The following is a 14,904-nucleotide window of genomic DNA, read 5'->3' on the forward strand; positions in this document are numbered from 1 at the left end:
AATGCAACACTAAAAGGACACATCATCCAGGAAATGAATTTGCCTGCATTAAAACTGAAAACTTCTCTATCACAAATGATGCCCAAAACAACTTTGAGTGATGAGTCACTGATCGTGAGAAGACTTTTATGACAAAGGGAAATCGTTTAAAGAGCAAATAACTCAGCAGAAAAAGAGAAAAAAACCAGGCAGTTAGCAGATCAAAACAAATAGCCATCAGTCACACAGAAAGCCTGAGGACATCGAGAAGCAAGGCTGCCTTTTCCACTGGCCAGGAGAGCGGGGATCCCTGCTATCACTGTGGAGTGCGGTGACTAAAGTCCTGCAGATGCACTTCCCCTGTGAGCCAGCAAGTCTGCAGGCTGGAGAAAATGCAGCAGGTGCACACAGGCTGCCGAGTGCATGTCACTCCACATTCTAGCACTGTCAGAATAATAAGAAACTGGGAACAACCCAGTGTCCACGAACAGGAGATGGAGAAGCAACCTGTGGAATACTCGCTCAATGCAAGACCATGCAGAAGCCACATGAAGATGACTAAGGCAACCCTTATCTACATGGATCAGTATCACAAACCTGATGGGGGTGAGAATAGAAACTGGCTTACGGTACCAAATGCGTCAACTTTGATGTAAAGTTTCAGTGAAGCAGACAACTCCGGAGGGGAATGAAAAACTCCCTGATGCCTCAGGATAGTGGCTGCTTCTGGACAATCTCTAATTTCAGACAGAGGGAGGGAGAGAGAGCCGTGGCAGTGGGGGGACTCAGATGGGTCTGCAACAATGTATGATAATATATTTCTTATTTAAAGAAAAAGAGTAGAAGCAAATATTGTAAACATAGTAAGATTGAATAAATCTGGAAGGTATTATATTATTCTCATACTTTTCTGCATGTTGAACTAGCTAGTAACTTTTTTTTTGAGACAGAGTCTTGTTCTGTTGCCTAGGCTGGAGTGCAGTGGCATCATCTTGGCTTACTGCAGCCTCGACCTCTCAGGCTCAAGTGATCCTCCTGCCTCAGCCTTCTGAGTAGCTGGAACTACAGCCACGCACCACCACATCCAGCTAATTTTTGTATTTTTAGTAGACACAGGGTTTTGCCATATTGGCCAGGCTCGTCTGAAACTCCTGAGCTCAAGCGATCCGCCGGCCTCGGCCTCCCAAAGTGCTGGGATTACAGGTGTGGGCCACTGCACCCAGCCACTGACAACTTTTTAAGGGTGCAGTGCTCAACTTTCAGATGTGCCAGGAGATGCACAGAACAAGGACCTGCTGAGGGCACCGCTGGGCATTTGCACGGAAATGATCCATTGGCTGTCCCCTGCTCTGCTGCGATTTTTCAGGCACCACCTAGTCTCCGTCTCCCACTAAGCGGATCAGGTTGGAAGTGGAGGAAGCAATGGATCTGGCATTAAAGATGGAAATCTGGATCTACCACCAGTCATGAGTCTGCAGCTCAGCCCCTGCACATCCTGGGGCCTCCATTTTCCCATCTCCTCATGGAAATCATGAAGTCCGCCTCATGGACTTCACTGCGGTTGGGGTGGTGGTGGAGAAAACAGCTCATGGGATTTAAAAGGGTTGCATAAACCAGTTCCCAAAGGATGCCTATGCAGCGAAACCAGCCCGGGACCAGCGCAAAATAATACTAGTAGGTTTTATGTCTCCCATGGATGCTCTGCTCCTTTGTCCAGTGCCCTGTCCTGTGGCCCCTCTCACTTTGGGGACCATGGGACATGGAGCCTACCCGGAGATCAGAGGTTATTTTTAAAGCATTTGGTTATTTCAGGGCTCTAAATGAGTATCAGAATGAGAGAGAGGAGAAGGCAGTATTGAACGGTATGAGACCATGGGTGTGGTGGTGCGTGGCCGTAGTTCCAGCTACTCAGGAGGCTGAGGCAGGAGAATCACTTGAGCCTGAGAGGTCGAGGCTGCATGCAGTAAGCCAAGATGATGCCACTGCACTCCAGCCTGGGCAACAGAACAAGACTCTGTCTCAAAAAAAAAAAAAAAAAGTTATTAGCTAGTTCAACATACAGAAAATATGAGAATAATATAATACCTTCCAGATACTGTCCCACCATGTTGGCCAGGCTGGTCTTGAACTCGCGACCTCAGAATATCAAATTGCTCAGAACAATTGTGCTCCACTCCCCTGTGATTATAGGATTCCCTGCTCAGGTTCCTGGAACCAGTGCCTATCGGTTTCGGAATCACACCCAATGCCCTCCATGCATCTCTGAATTCATGCATTATTCCAGTCCTATCTTTCCTGCCTTTGCTTTTGTCCTTTGTTCTTCCCCTGCTCACTTACCTGTCATGAAAACTTCCAACAGCTTCACTGAGGTAAAACTGGCACACAACGAAGGGCACCCATTTGAAGCATGAGTCTGATGAGTTTTCACACAGTAAACATTCTGTGCTTTCATTTGCCCTGCCGCCATTTTTAGGTATTCTTTTCCACGGCCCCTTCGTCCCATGGTCCCTTTTTATTTATTTAGAGACAGAGTTTCGCTCTGTCCCCGAGGCTGGAGTGCAGTGGTGTGATCTCGGCTCACTGCAACCTCTGCCTCCCAGGTTAAAGAGATTCTCCTGCCTCAGCCTCCCGAGTAGCTGGGATTACAGGTGCCCGCCACCACACCTGGCTAATTTTTGTATTTTTAGTAGAGACAGGGTTTTGCCATGTTGGCCAGGCTGGTCTCGAACTCCTGACCTCAGGTGATCTGCCCACCTAGGCCTCCCAAAATGCTGGGATTACAGGTGTGAGCCACCACGGTTTCTTTATTCTAGAACATCTCATATGGTTCAATATTGCCTTCTCCTCTCTCTCATTCTGATACTCATTTAGAGCCCTGAAATAACCAAATGCTTTAAAAATAACCTCTGATCTCCAGGTAGGCTCCATGCTGTCCTCTCCCGTTTGTTTACTCATCCATCTGCAGCACTTTCTCCAGGCTGGTGTTTGGCCCCCGAATGGGGCGGTGGAGCTCCTCCCGTATTTTCTGTTTGGACACTAGAGTGACTGGGGTACTTTAGAGTGTGAAAATGGGTCTACTAATATCTATGCTGGACCATCTTGGACCATCTGGTGTGTGCTAACCCTAAACAGAACCCTCTCCTGAGATCCTGAAACCCAGCCTGTGCTGGCATGGCAGAGACCACACAGCTGGAAGGAAGGAGGGACTGTCTCTCTGTAGTTCCTTTTATCTGAATGTGCTCCGAACTGTGGGTCCCTGCACTGGGGGAAGGAGGGAGTCTGTATGGCATAGCCATCTGGGTCCCAGAGTCTCCCAAGAAGCTGCCCTAAATCCTGCCACATCACAGCTGCCAAAAAACTCCAAAGGCAGCACCTCCCTTAGTGGTGGCTCCAGAATTTCAACTCTGGGACTGCAATCTGGAAGGAGGCTGTGTGTGCAGGGGAAGGAGGGGTATCTTAAAGCTGTGTTTGCACAGCACATTGCATTAGACCTTAAAAATGTCCACCATCCATTTCAAACAGTGGGAGCACTACTTATAAAAATTATAAAGGCCTTTAGAACCCACCCTCCCCATAAATTACCACCGGCACCATAGGTGATTCCACATCTGACCCACCAAACACCTATCAGTCCTTGTTCTTCAAAATGAGGGCACATTTGAGACCTAGTATGGCTTCCAGTAACCTCCCAGAAGGCCTCATAAAGCTGAGTTGAAAGTTGTTCTTTCTCTTTCTTTTTTCTGGTCTTATATGCAATATGTCTGGCAGAAAATTCTAGAACATTCTAGAAAAATGCAAGTGATGCATTGGCCATTAAGGAAGGGTACAGGTCTTCAGCCATTTTTGTGTAGGTTTTCTGTCATTTCAGCTAGGATTAGAGGTGAGGTATGTGTATACATGGCCAACCACCTGTGTTCCCATTACCACATACCTAGAGCTGTGTTTGGTATCATTCAGCAATAGAATCCCAGATTTTTTTCATATATTCCCACTCCCTCAGCTTCTTAGATGCTACCGTTCTTTTCCTATAGCTAACCTACCTGTATATCACCCATACACACCGAAAACTGCATCCGTCATCCTACTCAACAAAACAATGGCTCTCCTTCAGGACAGAGGGAAGGATTGAAAAAATTTCTAAGTTAATATTTTAATTTCCTGTCATAGTGAAAACACAACATATTACACTGTCACTGTCTGTTTTTCTTTCTTTTTTTTTTTCTTTTTGGGACAGAGTCTCACTCTGTCATCCAGGCTGGAGTGCAGTGGTGCGATCTCTGCTCACTTCAGCCTCCTCCTCCAGAGTTCAAGCAATTCTCCTGCCTCAGCCTCCTGAGTAGCTGGGATTACAGGCGCGTGCCACCACGCCAGGCTTATTTTTGTATTTTTAGTAGAGATGAAGTTTCATCATTTTGGCCAGGCTGGTCTCGAACTCTTGACCTCAGGTGATCCACCCGCTTCAACCTCCCAAAGTGCTGGGATTACAGATGGAAACCACTGCTCCTGGCCAACTGTCTGTTTTTCTTGTCTGTTTCCCCCAGTAGACTTGGAGGGCAGAGTCAGTGTCTCTTATCTCTGTACATCCAGTGCCCAACCCAGACACAGAAGAGGTGCTCAAAAATTTTCTCTGAATGAATAAATTAAAAACTCTTATTGATTTCAAAAACAGTTACTGGGTATAATTTGTGCCACGCCCCTCACTGTAAGCCAGAAAAAGACAGGAGAAATGCCGGGCAGTGAGGAGGCCAGGTCAGGCTGGTGACCACAGACATATAAGCTGCTCACCCACAGGCTGTGCGGTATGCTCCACTGGTCTTGTTGCTCAGGATGCAAACAAAGAGATAGCAGATATTTGGGCTCATCCAGGGATGCCTGCTAGCCAGGGAGGCACCACAGAAAAGCAGTATGAGAAGGAGCTCTCACATACTGGCCCAGGGATGGCTGAACAGGTGGACATGGCTCATGCATAGAGAGAGGGGCGGTATCGCACAGTGGAGTCTGGCTGAAGCTGGAGAGCACTCACCATGGGGCTGTGTGAAATATTAATAATAAGATATATATTATGTATCTTTTGTCTCTGCTCCTCAGTCCCTGCTAAAGAGCTGCTAAAATCCTTGTCACTTCCTGAGTGACAGGGGCACTAGATAATCTTCTTTTTGTTGTTGTTTATACTTTTTCTTTCTTTTTTAAATTATACTTTAAGTTCTGGGATACATGTGCAGAACATGCAGGTTTGTTACATGTGTATACATGCGCCATGGTGGTTTGCTGCACCAATCAACACATCATCTAGGTTTTAAGCCCTGCATGCATTAGGTATTTGTCCTAATGCTCTCCCTCCCCTTGCCCCCACCCCCTGACAGGTCCTGGTGTGTGATGTTCCCCTCTGTGTCCATGTGTTCTCACTGTTCAACTCCCACTTATGAGTGAGAACATATGGTGTTGGGTTTTCTGTTCCTGTGTTAGTTTTCTGAGAATGATGGTTTCCAGCTTCATCCATGTCCCTGCAAAGGACATGAACTCATTCTTTTTTTATGGCTGCATAGTAGAGAATCTTCTGTTTTAGTATTTGGTCTTTGACCCCAGCTCCTAAATCCCTTGGAATTTCCTGGGTGATAGGAGAGTCTTTTGTTCTAATGAAGCGACTCTTGATGGAATTCTACATGGGTGCTGGGTCACCAGAATGACCAAGCCATGATGACGAGCTTGGGGCTTTCAGCCCCACTCCCCATTCTCCAGAGAAGGGACAGAGGCTGGAAATGGAGTTAAAAATCGATCCTGCCTACATGATGCAGCTTAAATAAAAGTCCCTGAACGGAGGGGTTCAGAGAGCTTCTGCGTCAGCGAACACATCCCCATGCCAGGAGGGTGGCATACCCTCGCTCCTCGGGGACAGGGGCTCTTGTGCTCGGGACCCCCCCCCCAACCTCGCCACATGCATCTCTCCACCTGGCTGTGCACCTGCATCCTGCCTCATATCCCTTATAATCAACAAGGGCATGGAAGTAAAGCCTTTCTGTGGGTTCTGTGAGCCACTCTAGCAATTCAATCAAACCCAAGTAGGGGGTTGTGGAAGCCCCAGTTTATACCCCATTGGCCAGAAGTACAGGTCACAACCTGGGGCTTGTGACTGGCATGAGAAGTGAGTGTGGTCTTGTGGGGCTGAGCCCTTAACATGTGGGATCCAACGCTGTCTCCAGGTAAAGAGTGTCAGAATTGAGTTGAACTGAGCACACCCAGCTGGTGTCTGCTGGAGAATGGTTTGGTGTATGGGGGAAATGAATACATCTGGTGTCAGAAGTCTCGTGCTGAGTGGTGTGTGAGAGTAGAGCACTGGAGGCTGGAAATTGTCTTGCTTTTTTTTTTTTTTTAACTTTCTTAGAGACAAAGATAAGAAAGCACATAAACTCAATAACTGATTGATTTCTTGGGAAACTTTTATGTCCTTGTCCATTGATAAGGTTTCTCTGGGTAATTTGGTTTACTGTGGCTCAGTAAATTAAACCAGGTACATGAAAGAAGAATAAGATCTTTAACTCTGATTTGAATTAGGTCACTATAATAAAAGCATAAGGACATTGTTGAATACAGCAAAGCACTAAAGGTGGCTAGATGCAGTGTCAGCATGTTACGAAGCATATTTCACCAGTTAACAGTTCTGATTTTTGTAACTTAAAAAAAAGATACTGTGAATACTGGTCCAAAAATATGTCACAGTCTTGTGCTGGGTTTGACTTGGCAAAAATGGCCATCAATCTACCTAAACATCTTTTTATTGTTTAAGCATTTATTATGTCATTTTTTGTTACAAAAGCCGAGACACTGTTTCATCAGGAACGGGGGTCTGTAGCCTTGCTTTTTCAGTAGCACTTGTCCATCACTGTCAAAGGCTTTGAGAAGGCAGATACTGAAATCCTAATTTTTAGACCCTATTTCCTGACTATTCATAATGAGATGCCCAGAGGCAGGCCCTGTCATCGGGAAGCAGGGACATGGGTCCTGGAGCGCTGAGACACTCAGATGGTCCCTGCCCTCCACCAGGACCTGCTCAGGAACCCAGGAGGAGCCACCTGCCCTCTCTCTGGGCTGCAGCCTTCACACCCGCACCATCGGTCAATGGACCCCAGGATGCACCCTCCCTCTGGCTCTACAATTCTGTGAATCCCTGTGTGGTGCGGTGGAGTTCCAGGTCCCCTCTGTGCCCTCTGCCCTGCTCCTTGCTCAGCCCCATAAGGAGGTAAGAAACCATCAATATCCTCAAGAGAGAGGCTTGTTGGCCCCCAGGGGTTCTCTGCTAAAAAAAAAACAGAGAATCTAGGAGCAGGGCCAGTCAGGAAGGGCAGAACAGAGATCCAGGGGTTTCGGGGCCTCCAAACCAACAAAAGACCATCCGAGGGATGAGTGAAGCAACATCTGCATGCTCTTCTGGATTCCGAATTTATTCCTCCTCAGCCATGAAGAAAGTTGGTTTCTGCTTTTTTCCCTGAGGATGGGCTGTGCCTGTACAGCCTTCCAGGTATGGGAAGGGAGGAAGGAGGGAGGGTGCCTGACAGGAAGCAAGTAGTTGGACAAATCTCATTAAGTCAGTATCAGTTAATTCAAACACAACTAAAATCAAAGTGCTTTGATTCCCAAGCCAATTATATAGGATTTCCCCCACATAAATTGAGTTCATTACATAGTAAGTATAGATAATGCATAATTTAATATGGAAAATTCAGACATGGAGTGTTACTAATCAGATAAACAGAGCCTCAAATTAGACTATGGAAAAGATCAATGGATCTGCTCTAATTGCCAACCAAAAAGAGGCAAGCAAAAGGGAAACTAATCAAAGGAACATTCTCCTTTGCTCCTTCTTTAGCTAAGCGTCAAGAACATTTTGCAGGTGATAGGAAGGGAAATCCGTGCAAAAGAGTAGAGCAGCCTCTTCCCAGAGTGGCTCCATTTCCAATGGCCCATATTTGTTCTGCTGCCCAAGAGTTTTAATAAAGCAACACCGGATCCCTGCAGAAGATCCTTTCACTGCAGTCAAAGTCATCAGGCACAGCTTGGCTTGGATGACTTTTCAAGAGTAAGGATTATATTAAAAATGACTGCACCACTAATTATGAGAAAACTAGATAATGTGGCACATGACTCTCAGAGGAAGAAGTATCTATAATTATGGGAAGGAAGTATAAAATCTTAATTATGCTAACTATTTAAATAGAGCATAATGCTTGAGATAGAATTTAAGGGTTAGGAATCTGCCTTAGTGCTTTGAAGTATCCATATACTTCAGAAAAGGGATCTGAAAAAGATAGAAAATACACTGAAAACTCCACTGTAATTAACTAGCTAGAGACATCCATGGGTGCAAACCGTAACCAAGGAGAGAAGAAGGCTGCTGCAATCTCAAGGATAAAAACGAAGACACAAGGGCTCATGGAAAAAAAAGACAAAGACAGAAGGAGCTGAGGAGGGAGTTGCCAAGACTCAAGATCACATCGCAAGCAGAGGAAAAAGGTAATGCCTGCTGCAGAAAACAGCTAGGAAGAGAAGCTTTACAAAAACCGAACAGGGATGGGGCAGTGGCTCATGCCCATAATCCCAGCACTTTGGGAGGTCAAGGCAGCAGGATCACTTGAGCCCAGGAGTTTGAGACCAGCCTGGGCCAGTGAGATCCTATCTCTACAAACAATAAAAAATTAGCTGGGCATGGTGGCATTTGCCTACAGTCCCAGCTACTTGGGAGGCTAAGGTGAGAGGATCTCTTGAGCCCAGGAGTTTGAGGCTGCAGTGAGCCGTGATCACGCCACTGCACTCAACCTGGGCAACACAGTGAGACCCTGTCTCAAAAGAGTTTGTTAAGTCATTCATGCTACATTTCCAATGTGGGTAGGGTGCAGGGGGCTCTGTTCATTGTAGTGACCCAGGCTGATGGCACTGCCACCACCTCTACTCTGCCAATTACTGTGCCAGTGGGAAAGAGAGCTCTGGAAGACCTCAAACCACATTTAAACGTTCTGACTTGAAAGTGGTACATATAAGTTTTGCTTACATGGCCCCCAGCAATCATGAGGGGACAGGGAAGTACAATCTTACCATGTAAAAGGAAGTTGGAGAGCTAGACATATTTTAAAACAGCATTAATGACCATCACATACCTAAAGGGGAGAAAGCATTTGGCTGACTTTCAGATTTTTCCCTATACAGATATTCAATGCAAAAGAGAATAACATATCATCTATAAACCCCTAAGAGAAAGTTTCCTCAAGAATTCTGCACCCAGGGGGAAAAATGATGTAGAACATTATTCCAGATTCTGCTGAGGATGGAGAAAGCTGGAAAGAACATTGCCCCACCATTACAACAACAACAAGAAGACATTGGGTTCTGCAAATTCCCAACTTAAGTTGAACCCATCAGACAGCTGAGGTCACAGGGCAGCAAATTCTAAGGAAAAGACAGAGTCTCCAAGGAGAGACATGAGCACTTACCTGGGGCGTATGCAGTCAGATACCAGCTCTAGTGGAAAAGGTGGACAAGATGGAAGATTACTGAGGTAAGGTAGCAAAGAGATGGAAGCAATGAGGAAGAGTCAAATGCAAATACTAGGAATTAAAAACAGGCACAGAGATGAAGAATGCCTTTGATAGACAGGGTCAGCAGTGGACTGGACACAGTTGAGGAAAAAATGACCAAGTGGGGTTTATCTTGGGAATGCAAGGCTGGCTTACCACTCAAAAGTCAGTGTTATTCACCATTTGAGTGGACTGAAGAAGATAATGTATAGGAACATCTAAGCAGATGTAGTAAGACTGATAAAATTCAACAGCCATTCGTGGTATTAAAAACAAAACAAAACAAAACAAAAACCACTCTCAGCAAACTAGGAATAGGAGGGTACTTCTACAACCTGATAATAAACATCTACGAAAAACTTAGTGCTAACATTATACTTAATCCCTAAAAGCAGGAACAAGAGAAGGACATCTGTTCTCACCACATCTATTCAACACTGTACGGGGCGGTCTAGTCAGTGCAATAAAACAGGGAAAAGAAGCAAGAGGCATCCAGATTGCAATGTGTGCTGATTTATTTTAGGTGTCAACTTGACTGGATGAAGGATACTCGAGAACTGGCAAAGCATTATTTCTGGGTGTGTCTGTGAGGGTGTTTCCAGAGGAGATTGGTGTGTGAGTCTGTGGACTGAGTGGGGAAGATCCACCCTCAATGTTGGGGGGCACCATCTGATCGGCTGGGGACCTGGATAGAACAAAAAGGCAGAGGAAAAGCGAATTATTTTCTTTTGCTCTTCTGGAGCTGAGACACCCTTTCCTGCCCTTGGACATCAGAACTTCAGGCTCTCTGGCCTTTGGACCCTGGGACTCACACTGGTGCAACCACTCCCCGCAGGTTCTTGGCCTTGGACTGAGAGTTCCACCATTGGTTTCCCTGGTTCTGAGGCCTTTTGACTTGGACTGAGCCAAACTCCCAGCTTTCCAGGGTCTCCAGCTTGCAGATGGGACTGTCATAGGACTTCTTAGTCTCCATGGTCATGTGAGCAATTCTTTCAATAAATTCCCTCTCACCTATCTGTATCTGTCCTATTGGCTCTGTTTGTCTGGAGAATGGAAGACGTAAAATTGCCTCTCTTTGCATAGCACATGACTGTCTACATAAGAAAATCCAAAGAATCTGCAAAAGAGCTACCAGAACTGAGTTTAGTCAAGACCACAGGATACAAGATTGGTAACAAAAATCAAATTTCTATGTGCTAGCAGTGAATAAGAGACCATTAAGAAATACCATTAGGATAGCACCAATAAATGTGGAATACTTTAAGCGTAACTATTACAAAATATGTTAAGATCTATATACTGAAATTTACACAAGACTGATGAAAAAAAGAAACACTGAAGAAATGAAGTATGACTTAAATAAATGAAGAACTATATCATGAATATGTCAAGTCTCTTCAAAGTGACATGTGGACTCCATGCAATCTCAATTAAAACCCCAGCAGGATTCTAGTAGAAAATGCACAAGCGGATTCTAAAATTTACATGGAATTACAAAGGAAATGATAGCTAAGACAATTCTGAAAAGCAACAAAGTTGGACGACAGCAATAAACAGATACTCACTTCCAATAGTTCCTGGTCCTCTTGATCTCAGATGAAAGTCAGTCCCTGCCAAGGCTGTTGCTCCTTGCACAGGCCCTCAGGTGGGGGACAGGGGCAGGCTGCCTCTTCTCCTAGCACCTAAGCCACTGCTGCCACTTCCAGACCATTGGCCTCACACCTTAATCACAACTCCTGCCTCCTTTGAGCCTCCTGCCACCAGTTTTGATAGTTCCTATCTCTAAGTAGGCTTTGTACACAAATTCATGAAGGAGTTTAAAATGGTGTAGTCTTTCCTTTGCTTTCAACTCTTACCAGTGTCCTGGGCAATCTGAATACCCATGGGGATGTGCCATGCATTCAGCTAGGCTCCCAGCCTTCCCTGGAACTTCTTGACTTCAGTGGCCTTTACTCTATGCCATTTTTGCCACCTCATACCAAGGGCTTTTCTCACCAATGTACCAGAACAGTGAATAAGAGTGAGACTGCAAGGTCACCAGCTCCCCCTAGACCTGAGACTGCATTCTTAGAGACAGTGTTGTTTTTTCACCAGCATTACCTTTCAAGCCAGTCACTGCTGCAGGGGCTGGAGAGTCATGAAAACCAGGTCCTGCATCCCATGAGTGAAGGCTTTCAAGGGGGATGCCAGGACCTTAGAGGAGCCGGTTGAACACCCCAACCAGCCAACTGAGGAACGGGAGGTAACGTGAGGCCCAAATGCATCCCCATACTCAAGAAAACATTCCCAGGTTGAAGAAGTGACTTAGCAGTTGTCAGAATGAGATCGCAGAGTGAGCAACAGCTGCCCGTGTCCCCTCCCAGGAGGGCTATGAAAGGCCACGACAGACCTCAGGCACTGACCCAGGCAGGCTCCAGGATGCAGTGAGGTAGAATGTGGGCGTAGGTAATGTAGGCAGCATGAAATACCTGGTCCCATGATGGGATGGGCCCTGGAGTGCTGCAGTTCTTGATTCCTCCAACCCCGCTGCATCTGTCACTCTGGTGAGCTGCTGGGACCATTCAACTTGGACCATTCCTCCGTGCAAAACATGACAGGTGCTGTGAGCCAGGCGTAGTCCTGCCACGGAGATGAGCCGCATCCTCTCTCTCTGTACATCTTTGCTTGTCTACCAGCCGGAGACCACCCATGGAGGACTAATCACAGGCACTCAAGGTCAACGCTTTCCTCCTCTCCCCAGATCTGAGGTGGCTCTCTGCAGTTTCCCATCCCCTGCATACTGCATTCCCTACACACATGCTAGAACCCCCTCCATACTGCAAACACAATTTTACCACCAACTAAGAGTTCCTTGGACTGTGCCACATCTTTTTATATTTATTTATCCATTTTCTTCTTTTGAGATGAAGCCTTGCTCTGTCACCAGGCTGGAGTGCAGTGGCACAATCGCGGCTCACTGCAACCTCTGTCTCCCAGGTTCAAATGATTCTCCTGCCTCAGCCTCCCAAGTAGCTGGGACTACAGGCGCCCACCACCACACCTGGCTAAATTTTGTATTTTTAGTAGAGAGGGGGTTTCACCATGTTGGCCAGACTGGTCTCGAACTCCTGACCTCAAGTGGTCCGCCTGCCTCAGCCTCCCAAAGTGCTGGGATTACAGGCGTGAGCCACTGTGCCCGGCTTGTGCCACATCTTTTTAAAAAGTTTTGGCACAGTTTTATTCAGGGGAAACAAAAGAATTGGGTTCACTCTTCCTATGTATTTTTAAGTAGCCAATTTTGCTTTTCAGAATAAAACGCTCGGAAGAAAAAATAAAATAATATAAACAATTTTTCCAAATCACTTTTTTTTAAACATCAGATGCTACACATAAGAATAGACTCCCAGGGGAGATTGTCTGATTTTTTTCCTCCAAATATCTTTTAAAAAGCAAAATAAATCCCCATTTGTTCCCTGATGGTATAACAGCCAAAAATGTCAGAAAAGCCGTAGAATGATCCCATCATCATTTGTAAAGACCTCTTTCAACCATCTGCATCCGAATTTGCAGATGTCAGAGGCAGGACAATGAAATGGCAAAAATGCAAAGTGAGATCCAGAAAGCAACACCTTCAAAATCAAAATATATAATCCTTTCAAATGTTCTCTGGAAAGATATTCCCTCTTGCACTGAACCTACCCCGGGAAGTTAAGAGCTGAAAGGAATCTATATGTTAATAAGGCTTCCTAAACTGTCTGTAAGGCATGGAATGAAATGCATGCACAAGCAGCGCCCAGCGGGGTCACCTTCAAGGTCAGCCTCACAGCGTTGCAGTTCTCCTGCAGCGGGTTCAGCTTCAGCGTCTCCCCGAGGTTGCTGCAGCCGGACGACTGGTGCTGCAGCTCACAGCAGACACACACCTCCACACTGTCAAACTTAATCTAGACAGAGGAACACAGACAGACCTCACCGTTAACAGGCATTCAACCCCCGAGGGTACGCGTGAGTGACACAGTTCAGAACACAGGAAAATGGCTCAGTTCAAAGGAGCCTGTTTCAGTGTGTTTAAGTAGTAAAGCAAAAAACAATTTCTATTGACCCAGGCCATCAGGAGGACTTCAAATTCCTAACTTAACAGCAATGTATAAAAAAAGCAAAAGTACATTTGAAGAAACTTAAGCTATACATTAGAGAAAATGGCAGGTGGATTGCAAAATGAGATAAAGGTAAATAAACTGAAAATCACTCATGCTGATGTATGCACGGAGATGTGCTATCCTAGCTCTGTGCCTTGGCTCATTCTCCTTCCACAGTCAGAAATTTCCTGCCTCACTTCATGGCCTATCAAACTCCTGCTCATCCATCAAGACCCAACTCCAGCGCCACCCTCGAGGCCTTGTCTGGTTTTCCTGCCTCACTGCTACTGAAGACTGACTTTATCCAGCTACAGGTGCATCTTATCACCACAGTATTGACAATGGCAATAAGTTGTAGGTGTTCAATAAATGCTGAATGAATAAAAACGGCTTGGAAAATGGAAAACCATGGAAGAAAAAAAATGCATTTCAAGTATTTTAAAAAGCAGTGTTAGACGAAGAGAGAGTATGAGAGTCTCAGTGAGAGGGAAGAGAACAGAGTTACCAGTGCCTAGGAGAAAAGCAGCTTTAAAAAAGTAAAGTCCTAGCCAGGTGTGGTGGTACACCACCTACATTTGCAGCTACTCGGCAGGCCAGGGCAGGAGGATTGCTTGAGCCTAGGAGTTTGAGACCAGCCTGGCTGGGTAACATACTGAGACTCTGTCTCAAAAATACGTAAATAAAAAATAATAAAGTCCTAGATGTAAAACTACTAAAAAAGAAAATCAGGCCAGGCGCGGTGGCTCACGCCTGTAATCCCAGCACTTTGGGAGGCTGAGGCGGGCAGATCACGAGGTTAGGAGTTCAAGACCAGTCTGACCAACACAGTGAAACCCCGTCTCTACTAAAAATACAAAAATTAGCTCGGCGTGGTGGTATGCACCTGTAATCCCAGCTACTCAAGAGGCTGAGGCAGGAGAATCGCTTGAACCCAGGATGCGGAGGTTGCAGTGAGCTGAGATCATGCCATTGCACTCCAGCCTGGATGACAGAGCAAGACTCCATCTCAAAAAAAAAAAAAATCAGTAAAATCTATGCAATTTTATTCAAAATAACACTGAACATGAAACAAGTGATTTTCCTTAGACTAAGAAGTGCCCTGCTTTCCAATAGATAATATGTTTACAGCAGCCAACTCGAAATACAAATACTTTTCAGACAAATATTGGCCATTTATAACCATAACAAATAATTTTTCATTGTATGAATATTGCTGAGACTGAGGCCATACTTATAAAACCTCC

At 45.6% G+C, this 14,904-nt stretch overlaps 1 protein-coding gene across 8 annotated transcripts in view; it reads right to left on the bottom strand.

Moving 5' to 3' along the window:
* The window catches only part of ENTREP2 (endosomal transmembrane epsin interactor 2), a 461,731-nt gene that overhangs the window by 64,328 nt on the left and 382,499 nt on the right, over positions 1 to 14,904 (bottom strand). For 5 of the 8 annotated variants that reach the window (XM_055363976.2, XM_055363973.2, XM_055363972.2 and 2 more), the window contains exon 4: positions 13,331 to 13,465. The exons of the other annotated variants lie outside the window; for them this stretch is intronic. In XM_055363976.2, coding sequence (XP_055219951.1) covers positions 13,331 to 13,465 — 135 coding nt within the window. The remainder of the gene's footprint in view (positions 1 to 13,330; positions 13,466 to 14,904) is intronic. 8 annotated transcript variants of the gene reach the window in all.

The sequence above is a fragment of the Gorilla gorilla genome, chromosome 16, assembly GCF_029281585.2.
Source record: "Gorilla gorilla gorilla isolate KB3781 chromosome 16, NHGRI_mGorGor1-v2.1_pri, whole genome shotgun sequence".
Classification (NCBI taxonomy): domain Eukaryota; kingdom Metazoa; phylum Chordata; class Mammalia; order Primates; family Hominidae; genus Gorilla; species Gorilla gorilla.